Genomic DNA, 17,223 nt, shown 5'->3' with positions numbered 1-17,223 from the left:
AAATTGGAATTAATCGTTATGAATTGGGCAAAAAATGGATTTTTCTGTTCAGTGGCAATTCCTCCCAAAATAAACAAATGCATAAATAAGTTATTTTTGGGGTCAAACTAAAAAAGGCATTTTTAAAACTTTTTAGCAAATCAAAATAAAAAAAATTTTTAAGTCAAAACTAAACAAAATGTCTCAACGTAAAAAAAAAAAATGTTTAGCTTCTACCCAAAACATCTTGTTTCAGATTTCAGGCGTTCTGACAAAAGCAAAGGAAAGGATTCTCAAATAGGAAGGTTTCAGAGTAGGATTCTCAAATAGGAAGGAGGAGGTTGGGTGAAGGCTCCCTGATAAGCTTTTGTCCACTGGTGAGAGCATCCCAGTGCAAGAGGCTCACAGGCATCTGGGAGTGAGTTGCAGCTGCCCTGACCGGTTGTGTGTACCCCAACTCATTAATGACATACATTACACCTTTTAGAGACAGGTTATGATAGCAATAGAAAGCTAAATCATTACAGATACTTAATATTATTGAGGGTGTATGTACAGGGGACAAATTCAAATTTACGAACATGGGGAATTAATGGTCTTAACGTGTATCTGCCAGGCAGAGCTGAAGTTACCCCACCCTAGACAAAGGAATGTGGTTCTGCCACCTCGAAGGTACTTCCAAGGTTGAGTAAGTGACAATGGGAATGCAATTTACATAGAAAGTTAATAGGACCATTAAGCAAACAAGGGGAGGATATAACCACTCAGCATCACAGCATGGTGGGTGTGGGGGGAACAGACTACAAGAAACAGATCAATTTGCATTTTAACAAACACCAGCAGGGGAAGAAACCAGCATGAAATTTCCTTCACCGAGAGACTCCATGTTGCCTTCCTCGCAGCTTGAATAAACTTTACTTTGGGGACATTAACCTTCAGAAAAATCCATTGCAACAGTTCACTGGACTATAAAAGAGAGGGGCAAAAAAAAAAATCCCAAGTTATCTTCCATCTAAAAAGACAATCTTCATGGACTTTGTTGAAGAACCCGACCAGAGGGGAGGTCAGCCATCTTGCTGGAAAGTAGATTGGTACATTGAACAATGGCTGTAGCTTGTTTTGTTAAGTCTTAGCTGCTAGAATAAAGCATTTTTCACTTCTATTTGCCTGTAACCATTTCTAGCTCTATTCTTTATATTGGAACTCACTTACAATCCTATCCCCTCTTGTTAATAAACTTGTTTTACTTTTAATCTAACCCAACCCAGCATTGCCTTTGAACTGAAGTGAGAGTTAACTCCAGTTAAAAAGTGATGAGTTGGAGCAAACAAGCTTTATTATTCCTGTGAATAGTCCAGGAAAGGACTGGACATTTCAGAGTTGGGAAAATTCAGGACTGGGGGCTGTTCATGGGCTAGGAGCTGTTCATATCATCATGTCTGACTAAAGAGAGGAAGAATGAACCTTCAGCCTTGCAATGAGGGCACTTATTTAAAATGTGAGCTGGAAAAACCAAGTTCAAGACCCTGCTCGGCATCAGGCAGATGAGGAAACTGAACCCAGGTCTCCCACATCCCAGGTAACTGCTCTAGCCACAGGGCTATTATAACAGAGGCACCCCCACCATTTTGGGAAGCCTTTGCTTTGTTTTCTTCAAAAGGCCTGAAAACTGAAATGAATTGTTGTGGGGTTGAAACAAAATAATTCCTTTCCATGGTTCTGAAACATTTCAACTTTTTCTGTTTGGTTGAAACTGGTTGGTGAACTCAACACAAATTTGCGAATAGCTTCACTCACCCCAAACTGAGTTTTTCGGTAAAAAAACTTCCGAAAAAATTTGCCTCGCTCTAGATCTGAGGGTTAAGGCATCAAAATGTTACCATGCTGCAAGGGCTCATGTGTTGGGAGCCCTAAAAGTGATTTTGAGCCCCATTAACTAGATGTGGGACCTGGGATTGCCCTGAAAACAGGGACTATCCTAGAAACTCCAGAATAGGTTGCAAGCCTGTCTGAAAACAGAATATTAACACTGAGATGATAGATCCACTAATGAGGCTGTGAAGAAATAGGTCAAACCAAATTTAAAAAATAAACACTGTGTATGGGTTCCTTTGGCAGAACCTGGAATAAATCGTTCTGCAATATGACAAGAGCACTACCAGAAAACTCCTTTGTAATAGTGAACTGGCCCATAAAGGCCTAGGCAACAACAGAGCTTCCACAGTTCTTCGACCTGATGCATGGTTTTCAAAGCTTCTTCAGTATAATTATTGAATTCTAAACAACATTTGAAACGGAGAGAGATTTGAGAACTGCACCACAAGTGGAAAAAGAGCAGCTTTACATTCAAGAGGAATGCCACCCCCTTCCCCACGTATAGTGTGCCAGAACGAGCTCTTTTAGGAACATCCACAGGAAGCCTGGAATCTCTGTGGGGCCTATCTTAACGAGGCCTTAAAATTCCACCTGCCCCTCCAGAAGGAGCATCTTCTTTCTTTCTTCTGCTTTTAAAAAGCTGGAATTCCATTGGCTAATGGAATTCACCTTCCAGGGCAGGAGGAAAGTAAAGGCTCTGGGACAGTACAAAAATATGGGGGGAGTTTTTTCAAAGGCAAAGAAGGCAGCTGGGTCAATGGAAAGTCAGGTGCCTAACTCCCATCTATGCCTTTGAAAATCTCCCCCCTTCATTCAGCATTTGCTTGCCCCTCACAGCCTGGTTTCTGGGGCAAATCAAAACAGTATAAAGTCATTTTATGCTGATGTAATGGGGGCACTGAATCAGTGCAGAGAATTAATGACATTAAGATTTTCAGGCCAGATGGGACCATTGTGATCACCTAATCTGCCTTCCTGCATTAACACCAGAGCACAGAACTGTGCCTGGTATTTTTTCCCATCAAGCCCACAACTTGTTTGAGGTACAGCACAGCTTTTCAAAAGGTATCCAGTGTTGACTTAATGCAAGTGATGGAGAATCCACCATGTCCCTAGGCAGACACTGGCAGGCAGGCCTTACTTCAAACAAAGAACTTTAGGTAACAGAGATTCAAATGGTTAAAGATTTCCTCTGTTAACAGGACTGCATCCATTAGCTAATGTTTGCACAGCACTGGGGCATGCTACTTCTGTGCTCAATTCACTGGTGATATTTCTTTTAAATGTTTCTGTCGCAGTTAAGCTATGTCCTATGGAACTATTAAATGTCTCGCTCCAAGTCATACTGTAAAACCATGACACTTCATGGAAACCTTAATTTTATTTATACATTTCACGCTAAGCACTCGTTCTGACGAGTAGAGCATAATCTTACCTCTCGACACACAGCTGCTATTTGTCCTTCATCCATGCAGGTCTCTGTTACAACATCCGTCAGGGAGCCGCCTGCCAAATACTCCATAACTACCCACAGTTCATCTCCTACGAGGTAACTATAAAGGGCCAAAAAAAATAACAGACGGTAGTTGTATTTCTTTAGCCAAAAAAGCTCTGAGTAAAGCTATTTTTAAAATGTAGTGGGCCACTAGGCATCTGTGCCTCATTCTAAAGCCCAAAATGCCTGGAGAGTCAGTGTGGAGTGATGGAAACAGCTTACAAGCATGGCTGAGAGCTCTTTTTTGTTCAGAATATCACCAGGTTGAATCATCACTCGGATTCGCAGTCTGCTTTCATCCAACTTTAAGTTCTCGGCCATTTTTACTTTATGCATTGTGGTGAACAGCGATAGTAATGCATGTATCTATGCCATGCCAAGAGTCTCAAACCATTGTTATAGGAGAGGTAACTCAACCAATCACCTTACTCTGCAGCTAATTAACATGCAACACTTTCATTGGCTGTCTGAGGGAAACTGCACAGATGATGAATTACTTGGCCAAATTGCCACACCTCTGTACCTAACTGCCACCACATAAACCCACACAACTCTCCCAGTACAACACAACCACCCATACAACACCACAACCAGCACGTACAATAAGCCCAAAAATGCACACATCGCTTTATCACAGCACACTCCCCTCATTCACCACCTGTACAAATCAACAAATATTCTAGCACAACCCCTCCTAGAGACACAAATCCACACAACCACCCACACGACATAACCAGCATACACATGGAATTTGCTGTCTGTTATATCCAATTTTTAAGTTCTCGGCCATTTTCATCCTTTTGTTTTATTTTTTACATACGTGACTATGAATTAACCCTGCGACAGCATGGGCTTTCAGCTATTCGTTAACAGACAGTTAATTTAGCAGTGCTAGAGATTTAAGCTATTCAGATATTATTTCTGGTACTCCAATGATTTATTATTTGATGTACCCTCCCCAAAGAGCTTGGATCTTAGTTTAAGACAAGAGAGAACATGTAGTTGAAAATAAAAGGTGTGGGAGAGGAAAGGGAGGATGGAGAGATAGTAATATGCTCCTGTTTTGTCATGGATCAGCTGTGTGCCCACTAAGTAGAGTCATTTTTAAGACAATATTGTACATTCTTAAAGTCTGATAATTAATTTTTTCCTTGCACCTATGACACCTAAGGATCTCAAAGCAATTTGAGAATGACAGTATCCTGCAAGATACACAAGCGTTATCACCATTTTACACAGAGGGTAAGTTAGGGTTACCATTCGTCCGGATTTACCCGGACATGTCCTCCTTTTGTGTGCTAAAAATAGCGTCCGGGGGGGAATTTGTGAAGCACTCACAATGTCCGGGATTTCCCCCTCCCCCGGCTGGGAGGGCTGCAGGAAAGTCCCGGGCTGGACTACGGAGCAGCTTCCTCCTCCCCCCCCCCCCCCCCCTGCATTCTGAGCCGGCCGGCAGCTCCTCCTCCTGCAGCCCGCTCCGGCAACCCTGTGCAGGGCCAGGGACCGGGTTTTGTGTTTTGCAGGGGAGCTCAGCCATGTATCCGGCTGGCACAGAGCCCAACACCCTGTTCTGAGCAGCAGGGTAAGGAGGGGCAGGAGAAGGGACAGGGAGGTTCTGGGGGGGCTTTTGGAGGGGAGTGGAGAAAGTTTTGGGCAGTCAGGGTACAGGTAGGGGGTAGGGTCCTGGGGGGCAGTTGGGGAGGGGTCTTAGGAAGGGGCAGTTAGGGGACAAGGAACAGGGAGTCTTAGGTAGGGGGTGGGGTTCTGGAGGGCAGTTAGGAGCAGGGGTCCCAGGAGGGGGCAGTCAGGGGACAAGGAGCGGGGGGGTGGGGGGCTGGGAGTTCTGGGGGGGAGCTGTCAGGGGGCAGGAGTGGGGAGAGGGATCGGAGCAGTCAGGGGACAGGGAGCAGAGGGGTTTAGATGGGTTGGGAGTTCTGGGAGGGCTGTCAGGGGGCAGGAGTGGGGAGAGGGATCGGAGCAGTCAGGGGACAGGGAGCAGAGGGGTTTAGATGGGTTGGGAGTTCTGGGGGGGCTGTCAGGGGGCAGGAGTGCGGAGAGGGATCGGAGCAGTCAGGGGACAGGGAGCAGAGGGGTTTAGATGTGTTGGGAGTTCTGGGGGGGGCTGTCGGGGGTGGGGAGTGGTTGGATGGGGTGTGGGAGTCCCAGGGGTCTGTCTGGGGGTGGGGGTGTGGATAAGGGTTGGGGCAGTCAGGGGACAAGAGGCAAGGAGGCTTAGATAGGGAGTGGAGTCCCGGGGGGCAGTTAGGGGCAGGGGTCCCAGGAGGGGGCAGTCAGGGGACAAGGAACGGGGGGAGGGTTGGGGGTTCTGGGGGGGCGGGAAGTGGGAGGGGCAGGGGCGGGGCTAGGGCGGGGCTCCTCCCGTCCTCTTTTTTGCTTGCTGAAATATGGTAACCCTAGGTAAGTGAAGGCAGAGAGGTTAAACAGATTTTCCCCAAACACCACCAGAGAGAGTAGCAGACCAAGCTTATAGACCAGGCTTCTCGCTCCTAGTTCTGTGTTTTAATCACAAGACCATCCTTGGGCCAGATTCTCACCTGCATCAAGAGCTGCTTGGTGCAGGGGCAAAGGGCATGTCCACGGGGGAGCTGATTATGGCTGCCTGATTCTCAAATTGCCCTGGCCCAGACATTAAATTAGAGCTAAAGCACCATACTCCAGTTGTGAATCTAGTACAGCAGGGCTCTGTCCTGACCCTTTCCTGGTATGTCCACAACAGGATAGGACAGGGGCTGGGAAAGAGATGGCTGCATATGACCTGGTTCTGTTGGCCAGTTCACAATTTCCCTCTTCCAGGGGGCTGTGGTGAAATCCTACTCCCTTTAAGGAGTACGTGCGCTCTTGAGGTTATAAACAAGAACTGGGACGAAGAACTGCTATCTCTGGCATTAGCTCGTGTGACCTTCAGTAAGTCATCTTACCTCTTTGCCTCAGTTTACCCATCTGTAACATGAGAAACTACCTTCCTTTACAGAGCCCATAGCGGGAAGCTTAATTTATTTGTTATCCTCACGTAAATGCCAATTATAACTTCTATCTCATCACTGCTGCCCTCCTCTGTTTTTAAAGTTAATTTTGAGGGGAGGAAAAAAAATCGATGTGGTCAGCTTTACACATTTTATTACCAGAACATTTTGCAGTCTGTTGGTCTATAAAGCAGACGTGACCAGCAGACAGAAAAACAAGAACTCAAATCAGATTAAAAGCTGCTGTGCTGGTGGTGACATTGTGCACTAGCATCGATTAAAGAACGCTTCAGTCTGATCAGATGACCAATCCTACTGCATCTTGAGAGCCAGAGGAAAATGTAATAGACAGTCTCAAAGTAATGACTAATTCTCCAAGTTGTCAGAGGTAGAAAGCAAGGTGAGTGTCTGGTTCAATGATTAGCTAAAATCTTTCAAATAGGAGAATCAAGAAGTTTTAACGCATATTCTGGCTTTAAAATACAGTAACTCACTTAAAGTCGTCCCAGTTAATGTTGTTTCGTTGCTGATCAATTAGGGAACATGCTTTGTCCACTGCTTGCAGGAAGAACAGCCCGTTGCAGCTAGCTGCTGGGGGCTTGGAATCAGGGTGGACCAGCAGCCCCCCTATCAGCCCCCTGCTCCCCTAAGTTCCCTGTGCGGCAGCTGCCCAGCAGGCTAGCAATCGGCAGTTCAGCTGTCCCTCCCCCCACTGCCATGTGCTGCTCCTGCCCTCTGCCTTGGAACTGCTCCCAGAGACTCCTCCTTGCTGTGCAGGAGGGGAAGGGAGGGGGCTAATGTCCCCCTGCTCCTGCACCCCGCTTACCACTTAGGGTTACCATACGTCCTCTTTTTCCCGGACATGTCCGGCTTTTCGGCAGTCAAACCCCTGTCCGGGGGGAATTGCCAAAAAGCCGAACATGTCCGGGAAAATGGCGGCTCTGCTCCTCCCTGACTCTTCGGCTCTGTTTAAGAGCCGGGCTGCCCGAGAGCTACCGGCTTCGGGCAGCCCCCGTGCCTCCGGATCCTGCGCCGCCAGAGCCCGGGAGGGGAAGTGCCCGGCTGGGGGCGCAGGGTCCGGAGGCATAGGGGCTGCCCAAAGCCCGAGCGCTACCGGCTTCACGGTTTGCTGGGCAGCCTCCAGACCCTGCGCCCCCGGCTGGGCGCTTCCCCTCCCGGGCTCCAGCTGCACTGGGGAAGCGCCGGCCGGGGGCGCAGGGTCTGGGGGCTGCCCGGCAAACCCTGAAGCCGGTAGCGCTGGGGCAGCCCTTTCCCCCTGGCTGGGAGTGGGAGGGAGGAGGGGGCGGAGTTAGGGCGGGGAAGGGGAGGAGTTGGGGCGGAGCTAGGGGTGGGGAAATGGGCGGGGCCAGGGCCTGTGGAGGGTCCTCTTTTTTTATTTATGAGATATGGTAACCCTATTACCACTTCTCCATATAGAGCAGGGAGGGGACACAGAGAGAGAGAGACAGAGGGAGCTTGGGGCAGCAGCTGCTGTCTCAACTCCCTGATCCACTTAAAAAGACAATGCACTTAAGAGTGGGTCAGCTTACTTAAAGGGGCAGTGTGCATCTCTCTCTCCCCCCCACACACAGGGTGCGTGTCTGTCTCTGTCTGCTATGCTGTCTCCCCTCCCTCCTGTTCATGCTTCCTTGATGAGAGGCTACATTAACAACATGTTAACCCTTGAGGGCTCAGCCGAGTGCTAGGTCATCATTTAGCAGCAAGGAATTCCCTGGGAAATATCCCACCCTCTTCCACCCTCTAACTTCACCACCTCAGCCAAACTTCACAATCATCATAGCTGTGAACAGTATTAAATTGTTTGTTTAAAACGTGTACTGTGGGTATATCTATACAATATATAGTTTTTTGTCTGGTGAAAAAAATTTCCCTGGAACCTAACCCCCCCTATTTACATTAATTCTTATGGGGAAATTGGATTCACTTAACATTGTTTTGCTTAAAGTCGCATTTTTCAGGAACAGAACTACAACGTTAAGCGAGGAGTTACTGTAGACAGTAATGATTCTGAGGCCACACAGGACTGCTTCGGGGTGTGGGCTTTTACTCCAAAGTAACACAGACCATTTACACTTGCACTAAAGGAGACTCTAGTTAAATGAGGACAGGTATGGTCTAGTCATCTGAGCGGGTGACTAGGAGCCAAGGAGATCAGAATCCCAGTTCACCAATGACTCTCTGCGTAGTACTGGGCAAATCCCTTGAGAATCCTGCAGGAGTGTACACAGAGCCCAGGAACATTCACCGACTGGCCTATGTTTTCCTGCATGTGCAGAGAACACAGCCTCCGGACACCAGACATCCATGGGGAAAGGAAGCTGCGGTGCAGTGCCCCCTTTGCTGCTCTGTTTGGAGTCTCTTCCCAGCAGTACAGATTCCATAGGAACGGGGCTAAGACTGGTTCTGCTGTCTGTGCAATAACTCCCTCTTGAAGGAGACTATAGAGTTGGAACAGTACAATTTTCTTCACGAATATTCCTGCTGACACTATGAAATTGGGTTATCCTCCTCCTAATGGACCCCCAAAGCTATTGTATCCCAAAATCCCACCCACCCACTTTTAAGGTTTTGTGTCTTACCCATCATCATCATCATCATCATCATCATCTTTCCAGTCAAGTACAATTAGACATGGCTGCCTTGCAGATTTCATCAGCACCTTTAATTGATCAGTGGCAATTTCCTTCACTGCCACTAGTGTCTTCTGCAGCATAACTCAGCTTGCCAAATGGGCAAGAGATTGAAAGATCACATGTCCCGCATGACCATACATAGCACAACCCAGTGAGCACCAGCTGGAAGCTGAAAAGTAATTCTGAGCAGCGGACAGAGCAAGCCAAGAAGCACGCTGGGAATCTGAAGCTATGCCATCAGCAGCCGTATGTGCATGCCAGAGCCTGGGCACCTAAATACCAGAGATCTTACACAACCTGCAAGGACGCAGAATTAATTCAAGCTTCCTGCCAGCTCCAGCTGCGAAAATGTGATTTGAGGAAGCAGGCTGGGGCCACCTCCAGGCTCATTTTGATCTTTAACCACAGCAGAGGCCAGTATTAGTCACTGCATTGTTTATTGCAGATATGTTTCAAATGCCTTTTGGGGGGGGGGGCAGTTTCTGAGACAGCAAAGGGGACTGTGATTACAGATACAGGACCAAGTTCTGTTCCCTCCCACTGACCTGCTGTATGACCTTGGGCACATCACTTGGGGTCAAATTCTACTACCCTGACTCACGCTATGTAGTCCTACTGAAATAGGGTCCTTATGCAACAAGATGTTACTCAGCGTGAGTCAGGGTGGGAGAATCAGGCCCAGAACCTCTCTGTACCTCTGTCTCCCCAGCTGTAGAATAGTGATGTGTTTCTCTCAGGCTTACAGTTTACAAAGTACTTTGAGATTTTTCTATAGAAGCCAACATATAAACACCAACCATCACTATAAACCTGCTCTTGTGAAAAATCCTATAGAATTCAGTGGAAAATGACAGCTCTTCTACACAGTTTTTGGACAATCACATAGTATTTGATACAAAGTTATATTCCTACTATAGAGCGCTATTAATTTTTTAAAATCTTATAGTGAAATTAGCATTAGCTATTAAATTTCAGAGGTGCACAGTACAGTATTACATTTCTGTGTAGCCCTGTGATTCTACTCCTATTCAATTGCGTAGGGCTTTTCCATATAGGTGACTACAACTGAAGGTTTTTATTTCTGTGGAGCTGATTGGTTGGTTTTGTTGTTTGTTCATTTTTAAAGGAGATTTCTCTCAAAGCTGAGAAACAAAAGGCCTCTCTATGTTTACCTCACTGGGGCTCTGCATAGGTACAGGGGTCCACCGTACAGATGTGGTCTCCTCATCTCAAAAAAGATATATTGGCATTAGAAAAGGTTCAGAGAAGGGCAACTAAAATGATTAGAGATTTGGAACGGGTCCCATATGAGGAGAGATTAAAGAGGCTAGGACTTTTCAGCTTGGAAAAGAGGAGACTAAGGGGGGATATGATAGAGGTATATAAAATTATGAGTGGTGTGGTGAAAGTGAATAAGGAAAAGTTATTCACTTGTTCCCATAATATAAGAACTAGGGGCCACCAAATGAAATTAATGGGCAGCAGGTTTAAAACAAATAAAAGGAAGTTCTTCACATAGCGCACAGTAACTCTGTGAAACTCCTTGCCGGAGGAGGTTGTGAAGGCTAGGACTATAACAGCGTTTAAAAGAGAACTGGATAAATTCATGGAGGTTAAGTCCATTAATGGCTATTAGCCAGGATAGGTAAGGAATGGTGTCTCTAGCCTCTGTTTGTCAGAGGGTGGAGATGGATGGCAGGAGAGAGATCACTTGATCATTACCTGTTAGGTTCACTCCCTCTGGGGCACCTGGCATTGGCCACTGTCGGAAGACAGGATACTGGGCTGGATGGACCTTTGGTCTGACCCAGTATGGTCTTTATGTTCTTATGTTCTCACTCATATGCAAAGCACTGGAGGATTGGGATTCAAAGGAAAAAATACATTGCACTTGCATAGTATTTTGATACAGCGCCTAGCACAATGGGGACCCAATCTGGTTGGAACCTCTAGGCACCTCTGTAATAAAATACATTTCAGATGCAGTTCCTGGTGGTATACAAAAGTGGATAAAGTATGATTTGCCCCATTTTACAGTCAGAGGAATTGGGGCAATAGAAGGGCCTATGATCTGGTTTTCACACAGCTGTTGGAAGCCTATAGATCCATAAGGGGCTTAGATCCCTCTCTCCCTAGTCCAGTCACCTAATTGCAAGGGTATCCTTCCCCACGCTGCCTTTTGTAATAATAGATTTGCTAAAGCAAATTTGGGTTCCAATCGGAAATGCATTCAGTGTCCGAGAAAGGACGGGGAATAGGGCAGGCCAGGCCAGGCCTGATTCACCACTACATTACTCCCTTTTTACTCACCAGCAGAACCCCAGGTTCACACTGGTGCAAAACTGAAGTACCTAATCTGTACATAGCATTCCCCCATCTTGTAACTATTACAGAACTATTTGGGAGTTGCTTTGCCCACTGCCTAAAGCAGTAGAATGATGAGTTCTGTTCAAGACATCTTTTGAAAGAGGGGCGATGACAAAAGCGGCAGCTCATGTACTGAAGGCGTTTAAACAAGAAGACAGGGCATGTAATTACCCTATAGCCCAGATTTTCTTAATGGAGAAGGCAAGTGCAGTACATGTAGTGTTGCACAGCTTCTCTAATTAGATAATCAATGCCTCCTTTAAGCAACCTTATTGTCAAAGGAAGTTGTCACACTGCTCTCCATCAACCAAGTTAAATTCACAGCATTTAATCTTGTGTTCTTTGCAACACTCTACACAGATGGGAAGAGACATTTAAAAGACAAACCAAAAAAAGAACAGTCAAGAACTAACCCCCGGAAGTCACATTACAAGTCACTGATGGCGAAATATTTATAAATGCTCTCCATTCAATAGTGGGACAGTTCAGTCCTCTGCAGGGCTTGAATTAACAGCTCTGTTTTAATTGTGAGAGGGCTGGTAACAGGGTGGAGGGGTCTGGATCCCCTCTCCTGCCTCGGTTCACCTGGATTCAGAATCCCATCAGGATGTGCTACAAGGCTCAGTCCTCTCCCAAGTTTTCCTGGAATCATGGGGAGAACTGTACAAACAGGGTATGGTCGGTGGTATGACTGAAGGTTCTAGTGATTGTGCCGGTGGTTGGGAAGGATTCTCAGGACTTATTTGAATGTACCTAGGGTGTGATTTAGAGGCTTATCGTATGCGATGTGCTGAGAGAAGCAGATACAGCAGAATCTCAGAATTATGAACACCAGAGTTACAAATGGACAGATGAACCACACACCTCATTTGGAACTGGAAGTATGCAATCAGGCAGCAGCAGAAACAAAAAAAAGCCAATACAGTACAGTACAGTGTTACACTACTAAAAAAATAAAGGGAAAGTTTAAAAAAAGATTTGACAAGGTAAGGAAACTATTTCTGTGCGTGTTTCATTTAAATTATGATGGTTAAAAGCAAAATTTTTCTTCTGCATAGTAATTAAGTCAATGTTCAATTGTAAACTTTTGAAAGAACAACCGTAACATTTTGTTCAGAGTCGCGAACATTTCAGAGTTACAAACAACCTCCATTCCCGAGGTGTTTGTAACTCTGAGGTTCTACTGTAGGCACAACAACAGCTAGACTGATCAATAACGGACTGGTGTCTGTCTCAAATACACACTGGGAAAAAGCTGAAGGTAAAATAACCCTCCATGTCAATACACCCTTGGTTTTATTCATAACAATTTACATTTATATAGCTGCACCTCTCATCCCTAAAGGTACTAAAATGCTTTACAAGTTTGCAGTACATACAGCACCACTGAACTGCAGCTCACAGATGCAAAAGTGTGAGGAGCAGCATTTTTGGGTAAAGATGGGCAGACCCCTTAAGGAAAGGTCTTGGGGACTTTAATATCTGTGCAGAGCAGATGCGTATTCTGTTACGCAGTCTAATCTGAAAGACCCACAGACAAACTTCATGGCTATTTACCTACAGTGCTTTTGAAGGGCTGGAGTAAGTCAAGATTTAAGTGTGTGGTCCAGAGCCAAGGGTCTGTATTCGGGGTCCTGAATGCCCTGCAACAACCTGGACCTTCATTCTGTGGCAGCTCCATTGAAGTTGAATATGGAGAACTTTAATGACGTATGAAAATGGCTAATACAATCAATACACAGTGCTCCAGATTATTTAGTTTGATACTAAATTCATGTCACTGTATACAGTCCCCACAGTTTTGGATATGCCACACATTTTTGTTCTGACAGCTCATAATTGAATCCTAATAGTTATTGGGGGAGGTTACAGGTTCTGGCAATTGGGAAGGCAGTTTGGGATTAGAGTAAAAGCCTTTTAACTGAATGTTCCTTCTAAAATGGTCAACAATAAAACAATTGATAATGCTGATGTTTCTACCGTGATCGTTAGGTGAACACCCTGTTGGGCTGAAAGGGGCAGTTCATGGCTCTCACAGATGTGTTTCAGATTGTCTACAGCAGTGGTCACCAACCCGTCGATCGCAATCGATGGGTTGATCCTGGACACTCTCCCAGTCGATTGCGATCTGCAGGCTCAGCGGCCCCATGCCACTCCCAGAAGCCGCTCCAGGAAGCAGCCAGCATGACCCGTGGGGAGGGGGGGGTGTCTCTGCGCACTGCTCTTGCCTGCAAGCACCACCCCTGCAGCTCCCATTGGCTGCAAAGGGAGCTGTGGCCAATGGGAGCTGCAAGGGAGGTGCCTGCAAAGAGGAGCAGCACGCAGAGCCACGTGCCGCCTCCCAAGGGCCACAGAGGCGCGTTGGCCCCTTCCAGGAGCAGTGTAGCCACGTGGTGCACTACTGGCTGGTGGGGGGTGGGTCCGGCTTGTGACAGGGAGAAGGTGACAATGTGCCTGAGTGGGGCCAGGTCAGGCAGGGAGTCTGCCTAAGCCCCACTGCGCCGACGACTGGGAGCCGCCGGAGGTAAGTGCTGCCTGGTGGGAGCCCACACCCCAACCCCCAGCCCTGAGCCCTCTCCCGGAGCCAACATCCCATACCCCCTCATTCACCCCAACACCCTGCCCCAGCCCTGACCCCCCTCTCCATACCCCCTCCTGCGCCCTAACACTCTGCCACAGTCCGGAGCCCCCTCCTGCAACCAAACTCTCTCCCAGAGCTTGCACCTCTCACCCCCTCCCAAACCCCAATCCCCTACCCGGTGAAAGTGAGTGAGGGTGGGGTAGAGCAAGCGACGGAGAGAGTGGGGGATGGAGTGAGCGGGGCGGGACTTCGGGGAAGGAGTGGGGTCTTAAAAAGGGGTGGCATGGATCTTGGGTTGTCCTTAAATTCAAAAAGTGATCTTGGGCGTAAAAAGGCTTGAGACCACTGGTCTACAGGCACGGGAAATCACCACCACATTGATTTACACTCTGTTCACATTTACATGGTGATTTTCAGAGTCATGAGGACTAGAAACAATTTTTAAGGTGAAAGCTTAACTTGGGTGGAAAGGTGGATTTTGTGGCTGTGGTATCAGAACACACAGCACAGCCAGAATGTTGCGTCTCAGGGCTTGTCTACACACAGTTTTGTCAATATTGGCTTAGAAATACATACAGCTAAACTAGCACAAAAAAGTACCCGCAGACAAACTGTAAGGCACAGACTTGCACGAGTGGTGGTGCGGAGGCCCAGCAGCCCAGTGGGAGCTCCAGGAGATGGCATGTCTGAAGCAGGCCAGTGCCTCCAGGGATCGAACAGGGAAAGCAGCAGCTGATGTGCTCTTCCAAAGGGCACAGCATGTGCTCCGAACCCCAGGAGGGCCAGCTTTGTGAAGGGAAGAGCCCTGCTCCCTTTGGAGAGGTTACTGCCACCCTAGGCAACAGCGCTGCTCAGCCCGGGGGCTCCCTGATCAGAAGGGCTTTGATTGTATCCAGCCCCAGAGAAGGGATGCGTAGGATGGGGAGAACGGCGCTCCTTGCACCCACTTGCACTCCACTATTCATACCCAGATTGTGCCCAGCCCTGGGTATGTTTTCTATTCAGTAGCTAAACTATTGTATCCTGACTCAAGGAGGAACAACAGTCATCTTAAGAAGCTGCTTAAGGACAGTGTTCCCTGGGATCCTTATTTCTCTGCAAGCTGGATGTCAGCACCATTTACATCAAGACTCAAGTGGAAGAGGAAGGAAAATGTACATAGTATGGCTTAGTTTCCATTTCTCCTTGGGTGGCAGGAAGGAAATTGCTTTCAGTGTCTAAAATGCAGCAAAGGAGAGGGATACAACTTGGAATCCTGACTGTATAGCACTAAAGCCTTCCATGCCAGCATTTTTACAGTGTATCGAGTGCCAGTGGAGGCTGTTTGATGCAGACACCTGCCCTCTAAGAACTGGACTGAGAGCACCAAACTCCTGGCACATAGTTACTATACAGTGTTACTGTCACCCTGGGTTGGATTCAAACAGGATCACCGAGGAAGGTGAAGGGCAGTGGCTATACACAGTCTATCTTTTAAATCAGAACATACCTGTCCAAGTAGTTGACAATGTTGGGGTTTTTGTTTTCCCTCATTACAAGGATTTCATTAATTATAAGTTCTTTCTTGGGCTGTTGTTGCAAATTCATCTGTTTGATTGCAACCTAAAAGTAGGAGAGAAAAAAATATATAAAGCATTAATATACTAACATCCCTAGAAATCTGCCAGTTGCTAGTCTCTGCTACTTAAGTCCGATTTTCAAATAAAGTTTAACACCACTTTATTATCTCAGGGTACTCAGCTGTTTCGTAACAGTGCAAGTACTTTCATCCTGTCCACTTCCAGAAGCGTTCAGCGTCGCAAGCAAAAAAAAATATGGAGAGGCGAGTATTTTCCTACTAGACGCCTGCGTCATAGCTGGACAGGCTTGCTCCTTGCAGTGCTCTTGGCAAAATAACAAACAGCTCCTTACTACAACATGGATTGATTTCTCTAAAAAGCTCATTCTTTAAGGATTCCGGTTCTCTTTATTTTGAATCAGCATCTTCTTTCAAATGCAAGTCAGGCTCCAAGAAATTTGTGGGACAAATTCATTTAGCTTAAGTGCAGTTTTCCAAGGTACTAATTTCACTCTGTTATAACTAGAGCTACAACGGTGAGCAGCAGTGTTCAGATCCAAAGTTTAGTGGTGTTTAGACCTGAGAGTTTGGTTCAGGCCCATCTCGAGCCAAAACTTTGGGGGTGGAGTGGACTCTTATTATAGTCTCTTGGTCTGTATCTTTCTGCAGTGCATCACTGCACATACAGAAATATATATGTGTGTGTGTGTGTGTGTGTGTGTGTGTGTGTGTGTGTGTGTGTGTGTGTGTGTGTGTGTGTGTGTGTGTGTGTGTGTGTGTAAACAGACAAAGTAGACAGAGATCTCATACAATGTGCTCTTCGCCATTATATCCAAATAGTCACAATACCAGTATATAAAGGCCAGTTCAGGCACTCTTACTCATAGTATAGTCATGTAACGGTTAAATCAATGGGACTGCTCAGCACGACTAAGCTGGCAGAATCAGTTTGATTGTGTTAACGTCGTGTTGGTTTTTTGTACAATATTTAGGCAAGGATCAAGTGAAGGGAATGTAGTTACGCCTTTATGGCGAAGAGCTATTTGCAGAAAAGGCAGCATTTCTAATGGATGGGAGCCAGCAAGGAAAATGCCAGTATAGATAGGTACGATCAGCGCTTATATATTATGGTGATACATACTACAGGAAACCCTGACACAGGTGAGAATAGAGAGAACGTGCTGCTTGTCAACAGTGTTTACAAAGCTGTCAAACTGCAGTTTGACAGTAAAACATGCAGTGGTGACATTCGTTCCCTTAGGACAGGAGGAATGAAAAACAAAGGGCATCTGCTCCAGACCTCACAGAGCTGGAAGACAAGAAATCCCTAGATCAGGGGAATTTTAACCACCCATATATCTGTTAGATAACCAACAGCCTAACAATCAAAGAGATTCCTTTTACAAACAAGACAGTTTTATGACACATGGAATATAGAACACAGCCAGAGGAGAAGCCATCCTGGATCTAAAGAAGAACTGGTGAGAACCTAGGAGCACAGGAATTGCCAGACTGGATCAGAACAGCGGTCCAACTAACTAGCCCCACTATTTTGTCTGACAGTAACCAGTATCAGAAGCTTCAGAGCAAAGAAAGCCTCTAAGTACATAGTTATGGGATAGCCTGCCCCTGCACTCCCCTGGGAAAATTTCTTTCTAATCCATTAGTCAGAGTGTGGCTTATGCACCGAAGCATCCAATCCTTCCAAAATTCTGGTTTCATCTTTTGTT

The 17,223-nt window shown here is 46.5% G+C and overlaps 1 protein-coding gene across 6 annotated transcripts in view; it reads right to left on the bottom strand.

Annotated features, from left to right (window-relative positions):
* Positions 1–17,223, bottom strand: part of PAK1 (p21 (RAC1) activated kinase 1) — a 124,265-nt gene that overhangs the window by 13,149 nt on the left and 93,893 nt on the right. For all 6 annotated transcript variants that reach the window (XM_005290549.5, XM_065596162.1, XM_042850259.2 and 3 more), the window contains 2 exons: positions 15,425–15,537; positions 3,290–3,407 (listed from right to left, as the gene is read on the bottom strand). In XM_005290549.5, the coding sequence (XP_005290606.2) occupies positions 3,290–3,407; positions 15,425–15,537 (231 nt within the window). The remainder of the gene's footprint in view (positions 1–3,289; positions 3,408–15,424; positions 15,538–17,223) is intronic.

The sequence above is a fragment of the Chrysemys picta genome, chromosome 1 (genome assembly GCF_011386835.1).
Source record: "Chrysemys picta bellii isolate R12L10 chromosome 1, ASM1138683v2, whole genome shotgun sequence".
In the NCBI taxonomy this organism is placed as follows: Eukaryota; Metazoa; Chordata; order Testudines; family Emydidae; genus Chrysemys; species Chrysemys picta.
This window is presented reverse-complemented; position numbering and strand designations above follow the sequence as displayed.